General features: G+C 34.4%; 2 protein-coding genes across 3 annotated transcripts; both read left to right on the top strand.

The window, feature by feature from the left end:
* Nucleotides 1-2,837: 2,837 nt before the first annotated feature.
* Nucleotides 2,838-9,537, top strand: AMSH2 (associated molecule with the SH3 domain of STAM 2). Of its 2 annotated transcripts, XM_086448184.1 has the most exons (12): nucleotides 2,844-3,182; nucleotides 3,278-3,342; nucleotides 4,354-4,426; nucleotides 4,638-4,742; nucleotides 5,376-5,413; nucleotides 5,564-5,798; nucleotides 5,954-6,043; nucleotides 6,569-6,631; nucleotides 6,769-6,843; nucleotides 7,729-7,791; nucleotides 8,785-8,837; nucleotides 9,240-9,537. In XM_086448184.1, the coding sequence occupies exons 1-12, from the start codon at nucleotides 3,096-3,098 to the stop codon at nucleotides 9,412-9,414; spliced, it is 1,122 nt and encodes a 373-aa protein (XP_086304310.1). In that variant the 5' UTR covers nucleotides 2,844-3,095; the 3' UTR covers nucleotides 9,415-9,537. The 2 variants fall into 2 exon arrangements, with proteins under 2 accessions (XP_086304311.1, XP_086304310.1); XM_086448185.1 differs by lacking the exon at nucleotides 5,954-6,043 and having other exon boundaries at nucleotides 2,838-3,182.
* A 4,955-nt stretch (nucleotides 9,538-14,492) lies between these two features.
* Nucleotides 14,493-20,327, top strand: DXR (1-deoxy-D-xylulose 5-phosphate reductoisomerase). The gene is made up of 12 exons (XM_086448183.1): nucleotides 14,493-14,834; nucleotides 15,574-15,752; nucleotides 16,349-16,435; nucleotides 16,548-16,673; nucleotides 16,760-16,822; nucleotides 17,500-17,649; nucleotides 17,861-17,928; nucleotides 18,251-18,362; nucleotides 18,472-18,576; nucleotides 18,814-18,935; nucleotides 19,372-19,518; nucleotides 19,900-20,327. Exons 1-12 carry the CDS (start codon nucleotides 14,750-14,752, stop codon nucleotides 20,066-20,068), a joined length of 1,413 nt encoding a protein of 470 aa, XP_086304309.1. The 5' UTR covers nucleotides 14,493-14,749; the 3' UTR covers nucleotides 20,069-20,327.
* Nucleotides 20,328-22,261: the final 1,934 nt, after the last annotated feature.

Raw genomic sequence — 22,261 nt, 5'->3', positions numbered from 1 at the left:
CATCAATACCAAGATTGTAAAATCCTAAACTGGCTTTAACAATCTTCGTGTTAAAGATAAAGAACAACCAATCTTGATGTTGTTGGGAATTTTCAATTTTATTCTCATCAAAGTAGGTAGAACTTTCTATTTCCAAACTCAATATTCTTCCATAATCAAACAATCTTGATGTTAGAAATTTTCAATTTTATTCTCTCACTCTCTTCATAGTACGTAGAACTTTCTAATTCCCAACTTAATCTACTTAAAGATAATAAACAAACAATCTTCATGTTGAAGATAATAAACAAACAATCTTCATGTTGGGACTTTTCCGTTTTATTCTCTCGTCAAAGTATAACTTTCTATACACATTATATTATACTATCTATATATATATAACACCTTATAATTCTAATAGCGAAATAAAAATGAAAAGATAATAGTAATTGAATGTCATAGACACAACATCTTGAAATCTTAGTAGTTCTAAAGGAAAAGGTTGATTTCATGGTTTTAATTTCAAAAGAAAAGAACAAAAACCATGAAATCAACCTTTTTTTCTTAGTACTCATTTTAATTTCGCTATTAAAACTACAAGGAGTTCAAGATGTTGTCTATGCCATTCGATTAATATTATCTAGTTCTACCGGTAAGGTTGGTCTCCTAATTGTTTTCAAATTTAATTACACTTTCATTTGAGGTTTTTTTATTATTTTTTTACTTCATCTAACTCATTGTGTTCTTTATTTTTTTTAGTGGTCGGAATCATACGAGAATCTAAAGTCAAGTGATAATTCCAACGAAGGAATCACCAAAGATTTCAAAATTAATGGGCTTTGGTCCATCATGAAATTAGTTTCGAAATATCAGAGTTACTTAGTTGATTCCAAATTGATTTTAAATTTTTTTTCCTTGATTTTTTAACAGAAATTTATTAATCTCTTTGTAAAATGTTCTTGGGCAGATTACAGGCTTGGTTCAAGATCTGAAAAAGGAATGGCTGGATTCCTTCGAGATTTGAAAATTTGTAAAATCAAAATCCGATCTTGATGAAGTCCCTCTCTCTGATGAATATAGAAAAACCAGCTGAGATCGTGAGGTTCTTCGCCATTAAAGACGTTTTCCTCAGATTCTTCGCCGTTAATAACGCCGTTAGCTATCTCCTTGGCTTCTACTTCATCACCACCCATTTTCATTGATGATCAATCAATCAATCAGCTGAAGGGACAGATGGACGGACAGCGTTTATTGGCAGACAGATTACAGATGATTTGCTTCTCGTCTAATGTGATTTCTTTCTTTAAATCAATAAATAAATAGAAGATATGGAAAATACTGGAGTGACTGTGTAGGACTTTGCCGCTTACACACTATGCTGACGTGGAAGTTCGCACAAAATATAGATACTTTTCCTCGAGAAACGAGAGAAAAAAATTTGTGGTTGTGTGGGCACCTCAAGTCGGCACAGTGTGTAACGCAGTGTCGTGTTAGTCACTCTAGCACGACTAGGATATATAGATTTGGATTCTCTTTTTCATTCCTTACGAGCCAATTTTTGTTCCCTTGTACGGATGGAGTCACGCCAAAATTCATTAAGTATGTTATTAAAAAATAAATCATTCTAACATTTCCAAATCAGATGAAAGGATTCTTCTTGAAATTTATAATTTTGATGTTGTCGAAAGTAATAATTTTATGAAAAGACCATTTAACCCATTATTTTTCAAAATTTAAAATGATGAAATCAAGCACTGTTTGAGACTCTCAAAAAAAAAAAAAAAAAAAAAACCGATTGAGATAGGAGGACACTCTCATGGATTTCATAAAATTGAATCCCTAGAAAATCTCTAGTGATTCTAATTAGCGTTTGAGATTCTCCATCAAACGAAGAAGAAGAGAGTGAGAGAGGACAAAGAGAGAGTGGAGGGGGTCCTCTAATATGAGAGCCACTTAAGTCAATAATTAAATTTTCTTAAAATAGAAAAAATTACTTAAAGGACTCTTATAGAGAGATTTTTTTTAATAGTCCTTAAGTTTTGGATGATCTCTTAATAGTTCATTTAGTAAAATTTTCTTTTCTTAATAATTCTTGTATCTCATCTCCCACATTTCTCACAAGTGAATATTTTAACTGTTTGAACTCATTGTTTTCATCCAAAAATATTAGATTTTTGACCTCTTAATCGAGTTTTGGAGATTTTATTTCATTAGAAAAGAGTTAAGAAGAAAGAAGAAACTATTTTCAAAGGTTTTTTCAAATATTTATAAAAATATATATAAAAATTGTTCAAGAATAATTCTTTTGGATTAAAATCATTTAAACAAGTTGTTATCTTAAATAACACATGCTAGGGTGGGTGGTAATTATGGTCTGCCAAAGCAAAAAAAAAAAAAAAAAAAAACGTCGTTATCTTAAGTTTTTTACTTAAACTTTCCATGTATTTTAGTCGAAAAAAATAAAAATAAAAATAAAAATTGATGGATTTTATTAGTATTGAGTTCATCACTCTTTATATAAAAAGTGGTGATCTCAACAATAAATAAAAAGTGATGAATTCAACAATAAATAAAAACATAGAGTTCAACGATAAATAAAAGTAGATAGTAAATAGAAAAGTTGCGAGTTCGCCAATAATGAGGACCCTTTACTAAAGAAAAGTTTACTAAATGCCTTGCCTAGATACTGTGAAAAATTTAAGGACTATAATTTAAAAGAAATTCGTCCGTAGGGTCCTTTATATAATTTTCCAAAAAAAAAAAAAACAAATGTGGGCGTCCCTTTGAACTCTGTCTAACGCTTAAAAAACAAGATTTAATCTCTATGGTCTTTTTTTTTTTTTTTTGTAAGCTTCATGTGTGATGAGGAAACTCATAAATTGATTGATTAAAAAAAGCTTTCTTTGACAATCCAATTTAATTTTAGTCAAAGTCAAACTTCAAAGGTTAATGGCATTTGCACCCTTGGAGGGGTATTTTAGGTCATTAAAATCCACCGAGAAAAGAAGTGGCCAAGCCTCCCTCTCTATATTACAGTCTTGGGATATTTGGGAGAGAGACAGGAACAGAAGTAATCAAGTAAATTAACTAAAATATTGCAGAAAAAAAATAAAAAAATGGAAACCTCAGTTGCTCGAAAGATTGACAACCACCGATTCCCACTCTCTTTCTACTACAGACTAGCTGATCAACTCATCAACCAGGTTTCTTCTTCTTCTTCTTCTTCTTCTTCTCATCAAATATATATTTTTAATTCTGGAGTTTTTTCTTTAATATGTGTGTGTTTAACTTTAATCAGGCAAAAGTATATAGGGATGAACAAAGCATCACTGATCTTTACACAACTCTCAACAGATACTGCAGGCACGTCTACTCAACCCCTCTGTTTAATTCTTTCTTAGATTAATTGGAATATATATTTGGATGAAATTCACCTTGAAAAATCATGGGTACCCGTTATTTTCTGTTTTTAAGTTTATTACCTCTTTGATTTCGTATGTTTTCTGATAAAATTTCTTTTAATTTTTTTAATGTTATTGGGTACTTAAAACATGTATTATATATAATCATGCTTGAGTCTTCTTACATGAAATTAATCACTACCCCATTAGTTTATTTAAGAGTTATAGTTCAAATTCAAACTTCAAACTAGGTCGGTTGCTTTAATGGGTTTTTAGTAACATAGTCTCATAGTTTGAGTAATTATAGATTTAGTTCAAACTAGATAGGTTGCTTTAATGGGTTTTTAGTAACATAGTCTCTTAGTTCGAAATAATTGTAGATGTGGATGAAATTCACATTGAAAAATCTGGGTACCTGTTATTTTCTGTTTTTTACATTGAATTTCTCTTTGATTTGAGTGTTTTCTGATAGTATTTCATTTATATATATATATATATTATTTTTTATATATTATGGGGTACTTAGAATACTTATTATGTATGATCATGCTTGAGTCTTCTTACATGAAATTAATCACTACCCACTAGTTTATTTAAGAGTTATAATTCAAACTAGGTAGGTTGCTTTAATGGGTTTTTAGTAAATAGTTGGCGATTTGGATGAAATTCACCTTGAAAAATCATGGTATCCGTTATTTTCTGTTTTTATGTTCTTTGATTTCGTGTGTTTTCTGATGTTGTTTCATTTAATTTGTTTATGTTATTCTCGTTGATTCTTCTTCAATGAAATCATCACTACCCACTTGGTTATTTAATTTAAAAGCGATAGTTCAAACTAGGTAGGTTGCTTTAATGGGTTTTGAGTAAAATAATCTCTTAGCTTGATTAATTGTAGATTCTGAAGTTAAACTGTATCTAAGGAATACATGTAAGAACTTTGTAAGCTAAAGTTGCTTTTAACTTGAATCTGCAGTTTAGTTTCCAAGATACCTCAACATCAAGGTTACTTAACTTACTCTGCAAAAGAGAAGCTTCATCACAACAAGGTAAAGTGTTAATGTTTCTATATTTGAATTTATTTGGTTTAAGAAACAGGATTGCAATCTTGGTAACTCTTACATCTAGAAAGTGATTATTAAAATGTTTTCAGGGAAAAGCTTGCTTTGAGCTTAGAATATAAGCATTAGTGCTGAATTTCCGTGTTAAAGAATTTTGGGTTCGCTTGGTAGTTTAATTTGTTGTTCAATTTTGGATCAGATGCATCAGGAGTTCATCAAAGAATTGAAAATTTTGAAACCTCTACTTGGTTATTGTGATTGGGCTCAAATGGATAATGTTCTTCCAAGCCACAGTGAGAGGAAGGTACAACATTGAGATCATGTCATTTCTATTTATATTTGAAAATTTTATTTCAGACATTTAGTTTCCTTGAACGACTCAGACTCAATTTTAAATTGTGATGCAATTGTGTACCCCGCATGACATTGCTAACTTGCTATCAATGGCCATAATTCCATGAACATGTATTCCTCTAAAAAAGAAAATATTACTTCCTTTAATTTTTTTTATTCTTGTTCTATAAGGGAATCTTGGAAACTTGAGGGTTCTGTAGTGCACACAGCTTTCAACTTCATCCATCTCTATTCTTGGGTTAGAAAAAAATCAGATTCTATCTTCAGTTTGTGTTAACGGTTGTCTTAAAGAAAGAAAAAGTATATTTTTGTTAATTATGCTTTCTATTAAAGAAGAGAAGATGTAATTCAATAACATTTATACCTCATTTTATTGAATCGCCTTATCCTACTCTTGCTTAATTGATTTGGAAGAAATCGAATTGTCTATCAGAGTATTTGTAGTTCGAGCTGTATGCAGAAAGTAAGAGAGTTCAATGAGAATAGGACTTCCACTGGAAGGAGCTCAGTTCATGCATCCAATTGTCTGTCGTTTAAAGTTCGAAAGGATCTGTTCTAATGAACTACAAATATTTTTCGACAGGTTAATTATTGTGGAGTCGCACAAACAAAAAGTCAGAGGTATTATTCGTTTTCTTTGTTCAAGAAAGATCTCTTGTCCCCCAAAATAACTAGAAATAATGAGTGCCACATATATACGTTGAAAGGCGGTATTTTTCGAGTCAATATTAATTATTTTTTATAACTATTTGTCTGTTCTGCCGTATGCAGCTTCAGCATCCCCTATAAGGAGAATATTGGGTTGGCATCTGTTATAACAGTGGAATCTAGCACTAGTTACCCCACAGCCATTAGTGGCGGAGTCAATGGGCACACTGTTACACAATCCCCATCCCCTGTTCTTTCATGCATACAAAGTGTGCCCGATGCTTCTTGTATTTCTCAAATCACTACTGCGGATTCAAGACATGGATATTCAAGCTCTTCATATCAAGATATACACATTGTAAGCAACCAAGAACTTTAATTTTGGCTTTAGCGTAATAATTCTTTTGCATGTAAAGTTTCATGCTTGATTCTAGCTTACCAAACCAAATAAATACTTTTAAGTTTTACGCATGTTTGACTATTAATGGGTAATTTGTTCTTTATTGTGAGTAGTCATCGAGGTTGATGGAAGATTTTCTTGAACTTGCTAGAGATAACACAAACAAGGATCTCGAGACCTGTGGACTTCTTGGTGCCTTTCTTGTAAGATCAAATAATTTTTTCATGCATGGAGTGTCAATAAAACTGAACCATATACATTTCAGCTGGTTTAGATCCTTTTTAAACATATCTGTTGTGGATCCAGTAAAGCTGATCTTTGCCAGTTCTGGCCCTCTGAGAGTAATCTGATCTGAGACTTGGGTTTGATTACATCCTTGATATGCACATAAGAAAAGTTGGGGGGTTAGTTTTATGAATGCGGATCCAACCCACATGTTATTCATTGGTCAGGTCGTCCCTCGCTGGATTAAGGTCTGGCTTGGCTCATGTAATAAGCTCAGATCTGGGTATGTGTGGGTCCGACTCATTTCATGCCCTACCTTGTCTGACCATGTGTAACATTTAGGTTGATCAAGACTGCCCAACTGGCAAGCTTACCTAAGAGATCAACATGCCCCAAAATCTCAGCTCAATGTGCCTGGTTTTTAGAGTAAAGAGGATTTACTTATGGATTTGAAACTGATAAGACCGATATTATTTTTTTTTCTTCTGATTTTCTATCTCCAGAAAGATGGGGTCTTTTATGCAACCACCCTGATAATACCTAAGCAGGAATCAACTTCAAGTTCAGTAAGTTCCCTAGAACTTTCTTACCCAAGTTAGTTTGGTGCAAAATTTTATTGCTCATGTTTTACAATAGATTCATGACTTGGTGCTACCAAGCTACTCTATTGTTTCATCAAGTAACAAATCAAACTGAATGACAGTGTCAGGCTTTAAACGAAGAGGAGATCTATGCCATACAAGATGAGCACTCCCTTTTCCCTGTAGGATGGATTCATGTAGGTTCTTTCTCTTTGTTCTTTATTTTTCTATCTTGTTTAAACATATTTGTAAAGCAAACTTGAAAGGTGTCTTCTGTTTGAATTCACTTATCTTGCTTAGATTCAGTAATTCTCATGTTCCCTGCATTGCTTATAGCTCATTTCATCTGTTTTGTGTTTTAGTACTTGTGTTATGTTCTATCCATGGAGTACTTTTAAGTCGAAGGTGCATTTAAATATGGGAGAGATCTACTCAACCGCAGACTTGTAATCTTTATTAAGAAATCAAACAATTAGAATGATAAACCATATGGTGTACTCAAGATAGAAAAACAAGGGATCTTGATATTTGAGTGGTAATATCTGATCATCAATGTTTGAGATTTAGGCAAAGTAACTCTAAGTTTCTTGTCATTATAGAATGTGTATCAGACCAGAGGCCATTGTTGGCTAGTGAACCTATTAGATTGTAATGGTGGTTTCCTGAGTCCACCATAGATTTTGATGGAGAAGGTCAACCACCCATTTCATTACTCAAACATGCTTGCATATGATGCGTTTTAATATCTCTTGCTACTAGAAAAGATATATTTGTTTTTCATGGTGGGAGTTCAAGGGCCATATACAAAACCAAACATTGTGCCAAACATTTTTCAATATATGGGTCCGAAGTTTTGGACTGGGGCTGATTTTTTGTGAGGATGATCTCATAGGTTTTGTATATGACCCTTGAACTTGACCCGTTTTTCATAGTTAACCGTGCATTTTAATTATTTTTATAACCTTTTTGTTTAATGTGCGTCATTGTGCAGCTTATAATATTATCTTTCATAGTCTCATGTAATGTTCTTTATGAATTTTTCCTGTTTGTCTGTTACCTAATTCCTTTGTTTCTATTTTCAGACGCACCCTTCTCAGACTTGTTTTATGTCATCCATAGATTTGCACACGCAATACTCTTATCAGGTACTCATATAATGTCTAAGCACAGAACAAGGAAACAAAGGGATATTGCTTCTGAGAATTACTTTCTAAATCCTATCCTGTCTAACTTTATATAACCTTTTTATTATTTGGTATCAATGAACTTAACAAAGGTTGAGTGTTGATCAGATGGTTGGCTGCTCAGACTGTTTTCAGTTAGTGTGCCATACCTGCTAGGTAACCTAGGGTACTATCAGGTAGTGGGCGCCATGGTTTAAAATATCAGAATGTATCGGTCAATACGTATCTGTATCTGCCAAGACCATGAAACATTTACACCAAAACATTGAATGTTTCGGGAATGTATTGTGTATGTATTAGAATTTACTGGTTTGAATCGAATGTATCGACCGATACCGTATCGGTTTTTTCATTAACCGAAATATTCCATCGATATGATAGTTTATAGCTTGGTGGGCACAGCTCATAACTGCCTGATCCATGTTGGTTCATTTGTAATTGGGGATGTAAATTTGACCAAAACTAATCAACCTCATTTGTTACCCAATTAGGGTTCACTAGCTTAAAACCGAAGTTGATGAAACCATAATCTAGTTCAATTGATATCCACAATGTCATTGATAATCAAGATGATTTGAGCAAATTCAAATTAAAAACCAACATATGTAACGTATGAGTGCAGTCTAACCAAACATTTTAACGCAGTCTACAAATCCTAACTCATTCCATTTATCATAATTGTAAGTCTGGAAACTGATTGATTGATGAAATCCTGGACATGCTGTAAAATCAAAATTGAACAAAGTGTGCACGTACCTGATCCCATGAAATTTTGTTGCCATACCCAATTTAGTACGATCAGTTGGGTAAATTGAACCATTGCCACTCCTAGGTGTAATTCTGCATATGAAAATCTTTTTCTGTATGTTAAGCTTTTACTGTGTCATCTATTTGCCAATCCATTTTGTGGATTACTTGCAAACTTCCTAAAATTGATTCTTAAATTGTGTTTAGGTGATGCTACCCGAAGCAGTTGCCATTGTAATGGCTCCAACAGATACCTCAAGGTGAGATAGTCTTACACCTGAAATTAGTAGCTTGTTAACAGACACCATGACACGGTTTTGTTGGACACATGAGTTTCATTTGCACAACCATTTAAGGAACCTAAAATGAGCTTGTAAGAGCATATGATTTGAGAAAGGGAGTCCCCCAAAACTATTTGTAAACACGAGATTTCTCTGAGATTGTTATCTAAGACAGTGGGTAGTGTTAGATGCTCGAATAAATAGTGGAACTTATGTTATGTCAACACATTCTAATCTTCTTCTTCTTTTTAATTATGCTTATATATCTTACCCCAGACCATATATTCAGAATTGTTTGGGTGTTAATTGTGTTAAATTACTTTGATCATTAATTAGGATCTCAATATGGAGATGCTTACTTTTGGTGTTTGATTCTATCAGGAGCTATGGTATATTCCGGCTATCTGATCCTGGTGGAACCTCTGTCCTCAAACAGTGCCATGAGAGTGGTTTTCATTCTCATGAAGAACCACCAGATGGGAGTCCCATTTACGAGGATTGCTCTAACGTCTACATCAATTCAAATCTGAGGTTTGAAATTTTTGATTTACGCTGAATTCATGAAATTTGCACGTGTGTTTTTTTGTGTACATGTGTGTGAATTGTTGAGTGTGATACAAGTTTATGTATACCTTCACAACCAAAACTGAACAATGGAACCTATATATGTTCAAGCTGATGTATTATTTGTATTTTATATGTAATTAGCAATAATAATTAGACCTTTACAAATGGATTAAACTTATTTCAGACTCAATTAAGCCTATATATCTTAATTGGTCGCTTCTGCCTAACCTATTTTCAAAGGAACTTTTACCACTTTTTCACCTCTCCTGAACCCTAGGTTGTTGACACAAGTTTTGTTTCCTCTCCAATAATAACGCTAAATCTAAACATAGGATTACTCGAAATAGGATTCCAATCATTGTATAGTCGATTATTTTCTTTTAGAAAGTGTTGTTAAAATCATTCAAACCCGTTTTTTACACTTAGTTTCCTATGGAAATCGTGAACTTCCTTTGGTTTCGTCAAGATTTTGTCCTTCCACAAGAATTGCTATCTTTTTGTAATGGAAGCGATTGTTTATGTAACAAAATCATTCATTACTATGTATTCACCAGCTTGCACAACACTGTCTTGGTTATGTAGCATTTGTACAAACGTCCATTTGAATATAAAAGTGATCCTTATAATATCGAAGTGATATGATAATGCCCACCCAAGATCATTTTTTTTTTAATAAGTGAAAATTTGTATTAAAAGAAAGAAAAGAACTGAGGAGGCCCCCATATAAGGGAAAGAGAAGAAAATAAACAAAAATAACAAACAAAACAACAAAAAAAAGGGAAGTGAACCCCCCCCCCCCCCCCCTCCCTTTCTTCCCAAAAAATACGAAGTATCACACAAGGAATCTCCCATATGAAAACGAAGTCCTGGAATGAAACTCCCGCAAAGTCCTTACTCAACTTCGACAAAAATACAGAAGGTCCAAAATGTCCATAATCACTGATTGGGATGTATTCGAGATATAGGTACCGAAGTCCTTCCTCAACTTTGACAAAACAAAATGCAAAATGCCCTAGATCATTTTCTCCAATCATTATTTGTCAGTTAATCATCATATCATCAATTATATCTTTGAAGTAAAATGATGCTAAAATATTTTAAACCCATCTTTTAGATTTTGTTTCCTGTTGAAATCTTGGGTGGTGTTTGGTTTATTTGAGATCTAGATCTTTCAATGATTTTTCTTTCTTTCAGACAATGATTTTAGTGCTTCTATAAGATGAAAACAACTATGTTTCTAATGACTCTAATGGATTTTTTAAAGAATAATGCTAAAGTGATCTCAAGGTTGGACCTCCTCTTGCACACCCTAACGTGAAAGTGTATGAGAATCATAGATGATTTACTCGAGATACGAGTGAAAAAGCATCTATGATTTCTATCCACTTTCATGTCAAGATGTGCGATATAAGGTGCAGTCTTGAGATCACTCCAGCACGACTCTTTTTTAAAGGGTAGGTCAAATAGATGATAAGTGAAAAAATTAAAAAGTCACAACTAACTTTCATGGGTGGTGAGGTGGAGCTAATTTAGCCATTTATATATATATTATTAGGCCCAAGGAAAATGCTGGACCGACTTAGTTGCACAATGTATTCAACACTGTGCCGATGTGACAATACACACAGAACTGTTGTTTTTTTAACTTGTAGCTTGAGGAAAGAAATCTATGGTTATTTATGCACTGCCACATCAGCACAGTATTGAATGCAGTGTCCACGACTCAAGGCCCAAATATGATCATAGAATAACAAATAACAATGCAGGACGCTGAATTTGACACAAGTTATGTCGTGGTATGCATAGAAGCATAGATGATTTCACACGTATCTCAAGGAAAGGCATCTATGGTTTTGAGCACACCTTCATATCATTGCATTGTTGAATGCAAGGTTGCAGTAAGTCTCCTTAGCATTTTTCAATGACAAAACAATAGAAACTAAACCGTTGGGTTTAACCTGATATTGGGTCAAGTCTGGGCATAGTTAGTTTGGGTTTGGTCTCGGATTTGGGCTACAAAAGAAAATGCCTGACTCAAATTGGGTTTGGTTAGGGCATAGGTATCGATCCAATTTGTCCAACCCTGAACTTATTATGGTTATAATGCAAAATTATTTTTTCATTTTTGCTTTCTTTCTTAGTTACAATTCATATTTCAATATATATGTTTTTAACCAAGGAACATTGGGTGTAGTAGTCAAGGAATCTCTCCAAAAAGGGAGATTTCTTGAGTTCAAACTCACTAATTAGTCACTCATAGGGATTTATCCCCACTTACTTGGTTATACGTGGTTTGTAAGGTATTGCATGTACACAGGGGATTTGGGCAAGATATGGTGTTCTAAGAGGCCAGTTGCCTCGCCCTTGCTAATCAGGCCTACGGGTCCGAAATCCCCTCCATTAAAAACAAAAATTATTTATACTTTTGTTTATCTGTATATCAAAAGTATTGTGTGATTATTTTCATTAAATAAATAGTTACTTTGTTATTTGATTTTGTTTAAGTATAATCCCATATCATCATACAATGATTATTTTACAACTTTTAAGTGTTTTTTCTTTTCTTAGAAATTGTGATTAACTATAAATGAAGATGATTGTGTTAGTTAATCTTCTTCTTCTTCTTTAAATTTAATTATAATTTTATGGATATAAAATTTTGAAACACATTTTTTGGAAAAATTATTATAAATTTTAAGATCTTTTACATGAATCTTATCATTAGAATTCTTTATCAATACTAAATTATCTAGGGGAAATGTTGGGCACCTTACTATTTGTCCATCATGTTTTGTCCAACATGGATTAGAAATTTTGGAATGAGTTGATTTTTGGTGAGGATGATCTCTATGGTGAGGAGATCATCCTCACCAAAAATCAGCCCATTCCAAAATTCTTAACCCCATGTTTACAAGTTAAAGAATCATGGATTGTTCATTTTCTGTAAATCACTTTTGATGGGGTTAGAATTGCGGAATGGGCTGATTTTTGGTGAAGATGATCTCATCATCATAGTGATCATCCTCATCAAATATCAACCCATTCCAAAACTTCTAATCAATATAGGACAAACACATAGGTCAAAACGTAAGATAAATGATAGGGCGCCAAACATGACCCATTATCTAGTATTAATGAAGAATGAATTAACCTGACCAACCCAACTTAGGTTGGGTTCGAGTTTGGATTCAGCTTTTCATGTCCAAAAGGTCGGATTGGGCACATGCAGGGGTTGGCGTTTGTCAACTTTGGGTTGGGGGGACAGGGGAGGGGTTGGGGCAGATTGATCCCCAACCCGCCCAACTCACAGTCCTAATAGGAACCACCCCCCCCTTAGGGTTTCCCGTTTCTCATTTTGCTGTATCATTTCCATGTGCCTATTTGTGGTCCACTACAATCACTCTCGGTTTTAGTATAAGGTTGGGTACGCGGTTAACGTGACAAGGGCACAGAATCATAGATCTTTTTCATCGGAATACATGGGGATAGATTGTGAGATTATGTGATCTTGCCACATCAGCCGCGTCCCAAGATTGTGCATTCGTCATTCCCACCAAAAACAGTACTTCAAACGTTCGTTGCGTGTCATATTCAATATGTAATAATTTGACTCGAGGACGCAAGCAACTTTCTCGTGCATGAAAAATATTTCTAAAAAAAATTAGTGGAGTGAGGGTGCTTGTTGCCTAGTATTTCAACACATTAAAAGTGTGATTGAGACACCACCACATCACACTACCAATGACCAAAGTTAAGGTCTGTTTGATTGTGAATGAAAATTTGGTGGGAAGATGAATCTTCTTGGAAATTTTAATTTTTAGGTGTTTGATTACGTATTTTTTTCTAAATTTATTTTCCTGTCCAAAGTGATTTTCCAAAGGAAATGGATTCTCATCCTGCCTTTGAGAAAAATGATTTTTACATGTTTAAAACTTAAAAAACTTGATTCAAATGTCCAAATCGTAAGTCCACTTGAATGAGTCAAATAAAATATATTCAATTTATAATTAATTAAAAATAAAGTTTTGTTTTTTCTTCACAAAATATTATATATAGTTCAATAATTTGGTCAAGATGATGACCTAATTAGATGCATTTTCAATTTGATTAAACTAAGTTGAGTTAATGATTTGTTAATATGTAGTGAGTTAATTTCATCAAAATTTGGGGTGGAGTCAAGTTGACTTGATGAGTTGTAAAATTATATTAAAAATCAACTCTCTTTTTGATATTTTACTAACTATAATCGAAGGGAGGAACAAATTCATTTCCCCATGGCCATTTTCCAAGAAATTTGCATTCTCTTGAAAACTAATTCTCTGCAATCCAATATACCCTTACATGAAAAAAAAAATTGATTTTCTAAGGCAAGTACGATGATTGTGCATTTTCAAGGAGAAAACATATTTTCTATAAAAAAAAAGATTTATTTTCCTTCTTAATGGAAAAATATTTTGTACTCGAATTACCTCAATTGTTATTTTCTCTCAATTAACTTTATCCTCGAACCTAAAAATCAATTATCTTTTAGACACTGAGGTGTGATAATCATGAACGGGCAATAATTTTCTGAAGATTCTCTTTTTTCTAATTCCACGCTTATTTTTCCTAAAATACATCATCCCTTACAACACAAACAGTCAAACTTCATTTAAGGTTTGAAAAGTCAAACCATGAAGCGGAAGAAACAGATGGCTTTTTCTTACTCGTGTTACACATTTGCATCTTATTCCCAATCTACTTGTTTAACACGTGGCACTCAATCATGCGTCACAAAACGTTAAAAAAGTTTCTACTCATGGCACCATTACCCTCAAGACTCTTGAAGAATCAAAAGAAGGATCTTTCCACATAATACAGATCCTCTACTCCATGTAGTTAGATAGGTAAACAACAATCCAATCATGATTTACTGTTACAGATAATAATAGGCAGTAATTGTAATGAACGAGAGAGATTATAAAGTTAGGTAATAGAGTTATCCAACTACGTAAGGTACAGTATCTAAACTATAGTGAAGAACCCATTAACGAGGTTAGAGCTTAAAATAAGTAAAATTAGTGGGACGGCAGAGGCCACCACGTTGTAGTCTCTATCTTTTTTCTAAAACATTTTTGGAAGATTAATTAAAGTAATCCAAATTAGGATCTCTCTTTCGGCCAATCTAATCACACAATCCACGAGTCTCGGTGATTCCCATCTCGTCTTATCCTTCACTATCCACCCCTTTTTATTTCTTTTAAAAACTGTAATTCTCTCTCTCTATCTCAAACTCAGAGACAATTTTCTGTTAGTTGTCGAAGAAGAGCAAAATCAGTAATCAAATGGCTCTGAAATTGTCCTCTCCCATGGAAATCGGAGGCATTTCCTTCTTGGATTCCGCAAAGCCGAACCTTTTCAAGCTTAAAGGTTCTTCTTTTTTCTTTTGTAGATTTTTCTCCCTTTTTTACTTGTCAAAAAGGAATTCTTTTTAGGATTTAAGCTAATTCTTGATTTTCTTGCACTGTTAGGTGGATTTTGTAGTTATATTTGTTAAAAAATAGCTGAATTTTCCAAGTACTGGAGTATAGTTTGCATAGATTTAAGATCCGTTTTAGCTATTTATTTCCACACAGGTTTGAAGTATAATTTGAGTTTTTTTTTTTTTTTTTTTTTACATTTTAGTGAATTTATGGATTTATGAATCGAATCAGAGAGGAAAGTTTCGATTTTTGTGTTTTATTTGGTTTTCTGATTATAGTTCTTTAAAGAACGTATCTTGTGTGCTTTCAAATTTAAATTGAGTACGTTTTGATTCAAGTGGAAGGCTCTGAGAAGGCATTTGGAACATCCTTGGCCGACTCAAATGGCGAAAAATAGGATTCATGTTGGTGATCCTAATATTTGGGATGAGCCATATATGATTCAGATACTTTTTAGTGTTTCAGGAATTTGTAGTGATTTATGGGTTTTTTTTATCAATTTGAACTTCTGATTACTTAATTACTTTTAGGTTTGTTTTGGTTCTATTGTTAGAAAGAACGGTTTTTTGAGCTTTCTTGTGTAAATTGAGTAAGTGGGCTTTGAAGTGTAAATCAGTTCTTCTGGATTATGATTGGAAGATGGATGTAGGATTTAGTTTCATTATTTTTTTTTTCTGAATTTTCAGGGGGATTTGCTCTGAAGAGGACGGAGATTGGACCAGCAATTGGAAGGAGAATTTGTTGTTCAGTGCAGGCACCTCCTCCGGCCTGGCCTGGGCGAGCTGTCATTGAGCCTGGACGCAAGGCGTGGGATGGTCCAAAGCCGATCTCCATCGTTGGATCAACAGGTTCCATTGGAACTCAGGTAAAATATTTTCAAAATACATCACGAAATATTATATTATTTATTGGGTTGGGATTGATAGACACATGGAAAGGGAACTCATATGTTCACTCACAATCTTGACCGTTTACGCGTGAAATCCAAAGGTCAGGATAATAAAAGTATCTCGGGAACATAGCACAAATCTCGAAGATAAATTCCAACAGTTGGATTTACTATTTACACGGTTGGGATTGTATGTGAACATATGAGTTCACTTTCTTGAGTCTATGAATCCCTACCCTTATTTATTTATTTATTTATCCTTTCCTTTGATCTTTTATTTGGTGTTAGTAGTTAATTGTTGATTAAAATGTTTATGCTTTATTCAGGACACTTTACAATCTTTAGATAAACCATTTCTTCCCTTTTGATCATCAATTAATTTCTAATCCTAGCTTGCTTAGATGTAATTCAACTTGCTGACTTTCTTGCCCATAGAGCGTTTTATTTGATCCTCAAAGGAAAAAAAAATTTGTGTTGTTTTGTTTTTCTTGCATAAACAAATTCCGGGTATTTTTTTGCCCTAGTTCAACCTTTTTTCTGTTTCTTAGAGTGTCATAATTTGGTATTTTCAGACCTTGGACATAGTTGCAGAGAATCCGGATAAGTTTAGAATTGTTGCACTTGCGGCTGGCTCGAATGTGACTCTCCTTGCTGATCAGGTGATCATTCAAGTTTCTTACAAAGGGATATAGAAAGCCGGAAAAGCTAGAGTTTGATTTTAAATCTATTTCAGGAAAGCCTTGATGATTAATAGTATTTATCATTGAACAGGTGAAAACTTTTAAGCCTCAATTGGTTGCTGTTAGGAATGAGTCTTTAGTTGATGAACTAAAGGAGGCTTTGGCTGATTCTGATTACAAGCCTGAGATCATTCCTGGAGAGCAAGGGGTCATAGAGGTCAGCTACCTTTTCTCCTCCACAGTAGCTTGGATTTTGAGCAATAATTTCTTTATTTTATTTATGTTGTTTCAATAAATCTTCAGGTTGCTCGCCACCGAGATGCCGTCACAGTAGTTACGGGAATAGTAGGCTGCGCTGGTTTGAAGGTAAAGACGGAAGTCCTTTTGCTTGATAATCATGAATTTTCTTCATCTCTTTCTGGACATTAAGTAGGATTATGTACAGCTGTCATAAAATATTTACCCGTTGTTCTTCCATAACAAATATTTAATCTTTTAATTTGATCAAGTTCAACCCACACCTGACCAGAGACCGGCAAATGCTGTGTTAGTTAGGTCAGGCTTTAGGGTTGACACAATGAATTACCATACCTATATATAAACCTAGTGTGCCAATGTATATGAGATTTGAGTCGATGATGTCTGTATTCTTTTCGAATTATCTTATATGACATAGATGAAGATTCGCTTCGTTTCTCTCACCTTATTAAAGATAGATATCAATGAGATTTGATTTGAATTAGTGTATCGTAAATTAAATAGATGATCCACGAGAGGTAATGAGAAGAGTTGTAGAATGGATTGTTAACTATGCCTAGATCGCAGATAAATTTGTTAGTTAGGTCAGGCTATGGGGTTGACACAATGATAACCATACCTCTATATAAAACCTAGTCCGTCGTGTCATTCTTTTAATAGAAGAGCTTATTGAGCTGATTTAAGGTACATCCTTGATTAACCCTTCTTGTGTGAAAACATTAATTTATAATATATATATATATTAACCCTATGGCTGACTATTGCTCTTTCTCCCGTGGCTTTAGCCTACAGTGGCTGCAATAGAAGCAGGAAAAGACATAGCATTAGCAAATAAAGAGACTCTAATTGCGGGGGGTCCCTTTGTGCTTCCTCTTGCTCACAAACATAAAGTAAAAATACTTCCGGCTGATTCGGAACATTCGGCAATTTTCCAGGTATGAATGCATTTTATTACTGACATTGATCCTAGAAGTTGCACTTGATTTGGAATACTGCCAGCTCAGTTATTATATAGTGACATAAAGCAGAGAGATGTTTTGTGTCCTCTTTTTTTTTCCTTAACCATTGTATGCTCATTTTAAATATTTGTGTGCTTCAATTCCAATAATTTTGTTAGAGAGTTGAGAGAGATTTTTTTGGCTCCAGTGTATTCAGGGCTTACCGGAGGGTGCACTTCGACGCATTCTTCTGACTGCTTCAGGAGGGGCCTTCAGGTGCAAATTGAATTTTATTTTGAAAAGTTGAAATGTTTTTTCTCCTGGTTTTTTTTTTTTTTTTTTAATATAAAACTTTCTATTGTTTTCTAAATTAAGAGTATGCTATTGGTTTTTTGATAGTTTTGCAACTACCCTTTGCATTACAGTTCGATGGTATCTGATTTCTTCCTTTCTTTAGTTTCTGGCCTCATTCTATCAAATAGTTTTGCCTATAATGGTCAATTTTTGAAATCTCATCTCATTTGCAATCTTTCCCTCTAATCAGGGATCCAACATTCAGAACCTGGATTTAACCATTTGTTGGTGGTGCTCCTAATAGGGATAGGCCTGTTGAAACATTGAAAGATGCGAAAGTTGCTGATGCCTTAAAGCATCCCAACTGGAATATGGGGAAGAAGATAACAGTGGACTCTGCTACCCTATTCAATAAGGCATGGTATTTTAACCTCATTTATCTTCTAAGTTGTGCCATGATTCACATAATCTTGTTCATTTTTTTAGATTATCGAGTTCCTGATCTCTTTTTTTCCCCCTTAACAGGGTCTAGAAGTTATTGAAGCCCATTATTTGTTTGGGGCTGAATATGATGATATTGAGATTGTGATTCATCCACAATCGATTATACATTCCATGGTTGAAACACAGGTTTAACATTTTATCCCATCAACTTGGCTACATTTTTTTTTGATAAATTCTTTTCTTTTCAGAGATATTGTTAGGTTCCAAAAAGAGATTTTGTTAACTTCAATTGTATTCATGTTTGTTTGCATCAAGTTTCTTATGTAGTAGAAATCGAAATGCCATGATACTATTGAATTGATTCCAAAATTCAGAAATCTGACATTATGGAATTTCCTCTTTTTATTTGTTGGCTTTTTTCAGGATTCATCTATATTGGCCCAGTTGGGGTGGCCAGATATGCGCTTGCCAATTCTTTACACATTATCATGGCCAGACAGAATCTATTGCTCTGAGATCACTTGGCCTCGTCTTGATCTTTGCAAGTAGAGAGCTTTTATCCTTTCTTCCATTAGCTAATTTCTCAATATAGATACATAAATAAAATGTCCACCCAGTAAATGAAAGTAGATGTCATGGTGTCTTCTTTTCTTGAAGAAAGACAAAAGAATCCCTTAATTTTCAAAATCAATGGGACAATTCCAGTTTTTAAAGATAGATGGGACATTTTCATTCTATCACAAACCCTCCAAATAGGCAGGTCATCCATGTTGCGCATCTCTTCAATCTGATGTAAGACCGAATTTGTATAATAGCTAGAGTCAGCATGGAAACCTTTGGAGTATAGAATGGTCATTTGGATCACCTGTACATGGCAATAGATTATAGAAGATATTGCCATTGATACAGTTAACATCAAAACCACATTATCTAATTTTATTGTTTATTTGTTCTAACCAAATTTTCAATGTGATGATGCAGACTAGGTTCTCTAACATTTAAAGCTCCTGACAACGTGAAATATCCATCCATGGATCTTGCCTATGCTGCTGGTCGTGCTGGAGGCACCATGACTGGAGTTCTTAGTGCGGCTAATGAGAAGGCCGTGGAAATGTTCATTGATGAAAAGTATGTATATTTGTTTCTCAATACTTTTTATTATCTTAGTGGGTTCCTTGTCATTCTGCCTTCTCTATGAAAATGTTCATGTAATCTTATGATCATAGCATCCCATGGATATATCAAAGTCAAGTCAATTGATCAGTGTTTGTGGCTACAGTTTTACACTAGATATGAAAATGCAAAACATGTATCATATTATGTACACGGTCAAGCACAAACAACTGTACTGAATATATAACAAGATAACTCATCAAACATTGATGGATCCTGGGTTGAACTCTATTAGATCTTTAGAAGAGCTCACTTTAGTCTTTCTCAGGATAAGTATATGGTTATTAGCTTGCCTTTTGAGTTCCTAAGCTGATATTTGGTTCACTGTTTTGTCAGAATTGGCTACCTTGATATATTCAAGGTGGTTGAGCTTACATGTGACAAGCACCGGGCAGAGTTGGTATCTTACCCGTCCCTTGAGGAGATCATTCATTACGACTTGTGGGCTCGGAAGTATGCTGCTAATTTACAACTTTCATCCGGTTTAAGTCCCGTACCTGCATGAGTCACAGTTGATCTGGCTTACTTGGTGGAGTAAACTCTTGCCCGCAAGGGTCATGATTGCAGAGTTAAGTTGGGAAGCTAGACAACAGTATTAAATATAATTGATGAAAATGAGTGGCTCCCATAATGTGTTTTTTTTTTTACCCCATTTTTATGTGCAAGTAATGTATGAATGCTTTCATTTAGTGATGAATCATGTATATTAGCTGAAAAAAGTCAATTTCATAGCAAGAAAAAGAGTCAAGATAACCTATTGTGCATTTTGCAGTGAGGTGAGGCACATCATATATTGTACTTATTTGAAGGTGCCAATTTAGCCAAGTACGTAAGGCTCGTGGAGTGTTTATTCCACAACCTGAACCTACTTTCAAGCTGACCATTGACCTCTTGATTGCCCAACGCATGTGTACACGCACACACGTGTTAAAGCCCATGGGCCTAACTTATCCTCACAAAATCAGTTTGCAAGGAGTGGGTTGCCCCCACTTTATACATTGCACCTCACAATAGTACCTAGGAGACATGGGACTATTTTACACTCCCCCAGTGCTAGGGCTAGAGACAGTCGGCTCCCCCTCTCCATGCAGGGCTGGAGACACCAACCCTACCCATCCCTGAGGTCACCCACTCTGATATCATGTTAAAGCCCATGGGCTTAACTCATCCTCACAAAACCGGCTTGCAAGGAGATGCATTGCACCTCCCAATAGTACCTCAGTGATGTGGGACTATTTTAACAATATGAAGTGACATTATTTTTATGGGGTCTTTCTTGTTTTCGGAAATTTTCTTTGCACCAAATGAAGTCTTGTTACACAAGTCACCTGGGTACCGAAAATACAATTGGATGACCTCAAGTATCTGGACGTGTAATTGATTGACTATGTCGTTATATCACCATACATATATCTCTTATGTGTGATCCATTAACTGCTGTGCGTTTTATCCTTACAAAGGAAACCCAGAAATCTAATGTCGAAGGAACACTTTAAAAATGAATTGAAAGTTAAATTGTCTACTTTTAGATGTGGATTGCATGCGTCAAATTCTATTTTAGGCATCCATGTAAGATTTTAACTGGAGGGCGACTCTATGCTCTATTTTTTTAAGTTTTTCAGGATTATAATTTCCTCTTCTGTTCGTGTGTGGTAGAAATGAAGATTAGTAGCATAATAACTATGGATTCTTCATTTCCTCGATCCCTACTCCTTGCTCTTCCTCTCAACTGATGTTGCTTGGAATCTCTAATGACGTGGTTGTGCCTACAAAAATATTTCAACCCTTTAGTCAATTGTAAATTCGGCAATGTATAGGTGGTTACATAGTCAAGATTGCTTAAGTTTACCTTCATTGGTTCGCTAATTATAGATTCTCAAATCCTTCGCTCTAATGCATAGCATCTTGGTTATGCGTATTCTTGAGGATGATGACAAGCATTACTCCCATAAATCTCATGTATTGCCATTCTACATGGAAGTCATGTGTCGAATAGATATCATAATCAACATAATAGGAAGGTTAGTCTGCTTAGTGTCAACTCATGCAATCATTATGTGCATGGGGTTGTTCGCTCTTTGTTATGCGTATTTTCGAGAATGGTGACAAGTATTGGTCCTTTGAATATCGTGTATTGTCATTCTACATGGAAGTCACGTGTCGATTTGATGTCAAAGTTAACCAAACAAGTAAGTTAGTATGTTTAGTGTCAAGTTGTGTAGTCATTCGGGGCATGCATGGGGTGTTCACTCAACGATTACGCCCACTGTCGTTAAACTCACATGATCTAGAGTTTACACTTGATAGGTTTCCTTTCTTTCAGATATATAGTCGGTCTCGACTAGTGTGCAACCATCTACCTCCATAGTAATCTTTTTGTATTTTGACCACCAATGGGGTTTGTATATTTAGATGCTGGAAACGGGAGTTCCACGTTGACATGCAAAACTAACAATATTCTGAATGAAAATGAGATTAATATTCTCGTTACTATATAAACCCCACATTAATGCTAGAGTTAGAATAAATCCTACTAGACCAAGTCTTTAGGGGATCTGTTAGTTGCTTTGTTACTGACCAAGTCTTTAGGAATTTGTTAGTTTCCAGATTTAGTGGATTGTTTGTTATTTTGGATTCTCTATTTAAGCAGCTGAATGTTTTTGAATAAAACAAGTAATTTTTTCAGTCTCACAATTAA

Source organism: Akebia trifoliata, chromosome 7, assembly GCF_017979445.1.
Source record: "Akebia trifoliata isolate Shusen 1 chromosome 7, ASM1797944v1, whole genome shotgun sequence".
Taxonomy (NCBI): domain Eukaryota; kingdom Viridiplantae; phylum Streptophyta; class Magnoliopsida; order Ranunculales; family Lardizabalaceae; genus Akebia; species Akebia trifoliata.
The sequence above is the reverse complement of the archived record's forward strand: the minus strand, read 5'-3'. Positions and strand labels throughout refer to the sequence as shown.

Coding starts and splice junctions, on each gene's coding strand:
- AMSH2 (XM_086448184.1), top strand. CDS start 3,096: ATGGAAACCTCAGTTGCTCGAAAGATTGACAACCACCGATTCCCACTC. Junction 4,743..5,375: donor CAAGCCACAGTGAGAGGAAG/GTACAACATTGA, acceptor ATTTTTCGACAG/GTTAATTATTGTGGAGTCGC. Junction 5,799..5,953: donor CATATCAAGATATACACATT/GTAAGCAACCAA, acceptor TATTGTGAGTAG/TCATCGAGGTTGATGGAAGA.
- DXR (XM_086448183.1), top strand. CDS start 14,750: ATGGCTCTGAAATTGTCCTCTCCCATGGAAATCGGAGGCATTTCCTTC. Junction 18,363..18,471: donor CTGCTACCCTATTCAATAAG/GCATGGTATTTT, acceptor CCCCCTTAACAG/GGTCTAGAAGTTATTGAAGC. Junction 19,519..19,899: donor GAAATGTTCATTGATGAAAA/GTATGTATATTT, acceptor CTGTTTTGTCAG/AATTGGCTACCTTGATATAT.